Below are 1,782 nucleotides of genomic sequence, written 5' to 3' on the forward strand. Positions count from 1 at the left end.
TATCTATCTATCTATCTATCTATCTATCTATCTATCTATCTATCTATCTATCTATCTATCTATCTATCTATCTATCCATCCATCCATCAATCCGTCCATTCACTCTCAAGATATAGCATAATTATTGACACTTATTAATTATGAAAATGACTAAGCATAACATCAATAAGCTTTATGAGACGTACACCCTGGTATCATGAATGTATGTACACAATTATATAGAACTTGAATCTTGCACTCTTCATATATATCATAATTACTGACAATCATTAATTATGCAGATGACTTATTAAAACTAAAAGCTACATCAACAAACTTTATGGGATATATGCCCTTTGGTTTTAGTTAAAGTATGTACCAAGTGATATTCAATTTGAACCTAATCATGCAAATGAAGCATAATCTACAGTATCATCAATACGCTGATGATAACAATGTATACCTCACCTTTTCATATCCAGATGCTTCTACAGCTATTTACTCTACAGAAACCTGCATCAGTGACATAAAACTATATGGATGACAGAAAACAAGTTACAGCTAAATGACTCAAAGACAGAGATTCTCCTTATTCGCTCCAAATTCAACACATTGCCTGATCCAGTAGACCATCTTAAAATTGGATCAGCATCTGTACCTGTTGTGAAGACAGCACGGAATATCGGAGTTACTTTCGACAACACACATATGCTGACACACCATATCAAGAATACATGCAATTCCATTTATAACCATCTCCGCCGAATTGGATCAATTAGAAAATACATTACAAACAAAGCCTGTCAAACACTTATCCATGCTATCTTGTCAGCCAAGCTGGATTATGGAAATGCACTCCTTTATGGTCTCCCTGATAATTCTATTGCTCTGCTTCAACGTACTCAGAACACTGCTGCCAGAATAGTCACTCGGTCAAAGAAATTCACTCATATCACACCAACTCTCTGTGACCTACATTGGTTGCCTGTCCACTTCAGGATTGAATTTAAGATCCTTCTCCTGACTTACAAAGCTCAAAACAATAAAGCCCCAGGATATATCTCAGAATTGATCGAGAAATATAAACCACAACGCTCCCTTCGATCAGCTAAAAAAAGCCTGTTAGTCCAGCGTACATTTAACAACAAAACCTATGGCGGTCGCGCCTTTACAATCTGTGCTCCAAAGCTTTGGAATGACCTACCACAGGATATACGCCAGTCAACAAGCCTGAAAAAACGACTGAAACATCACATGTTTATGCGAGCATTCTGTGTAAATTGAACACCATCTAGCGCCTTTGAACAATTTGACTTTTGGGAATTTGGCGCTATATAAATTTTTATGATGATGATGATGATGATGATGATGATGATGATTATAACTATAAACTATATTATCAAACTTGCCCATTTATATCATCCGACCAAGGTGTGTACCAAATTATATTGAATTTGAAGCGTTCATTAATTATATGTACACACATAATACATACATACAAATGTACATACATATACATACATACATACATACATACATACACACATACATGTACATACATACATACATACATACATACATACATACATACACATACAGACTATAGCTATACTAAACCTCTCTTATTGGTTCAGTTGTGCTAAAAAACAAACACGTAATTAAGAGTATGGATTAGACTTAATGTTTTAATTGTCGACTGTGTAATGTGAAGTTCTCCTATTTGATTTATTTGTTGGGCTCTGAATTCCATTTTATAACTAAGGTATGTTATTCAAACGGGGTGACTCATCCTGACTTTTGTGT

The 1,782-nt window shown here is 34.8% G+C and overlaps 1 protein-coding gene across 1 annotated transcript; it reads left to right on the forward strand.

The window, feature by feature from the left end:
• Positions 1-519: 519 nt before the first annotated feature.
• On the forward strand, positions 520-1,263 carry LOC144453639 (uncharacterized). The gene has a single exon (XM_078144967.1). It carries the CDS (start codon positions 520-522, stop codon positions 1,261-1,263), a length of 744 nt encoding a protein of 247 aa, XP_078001093.1.
• Positions 1,264-1,782: the final 519 nt, after the last annotated feature.

Source organism: Glandiceps talaboti, chromosome 2 (assembly GCF_964340395.1).
Source record: "Glandiceps talaboti chromosome 2, keGlaTala1.1, whole genome shotgun sequence".
NCBI classification, from domain to species: Eukaryota; Metazoa; Hemichordata; class Enteropneusta; family Spengelidae; genus Glandiceps; species Glandiceps talaboti.

Bases quoted from the DNA above. Each gene is read 5' to 3' on its own strand.
- LOC144453639 (XM_078144967.1), top strand. From the start codon at position 520: ATGACAGAAAACAAGTTACAGCTAAATGACTCAAAGACAGAGATTCTC.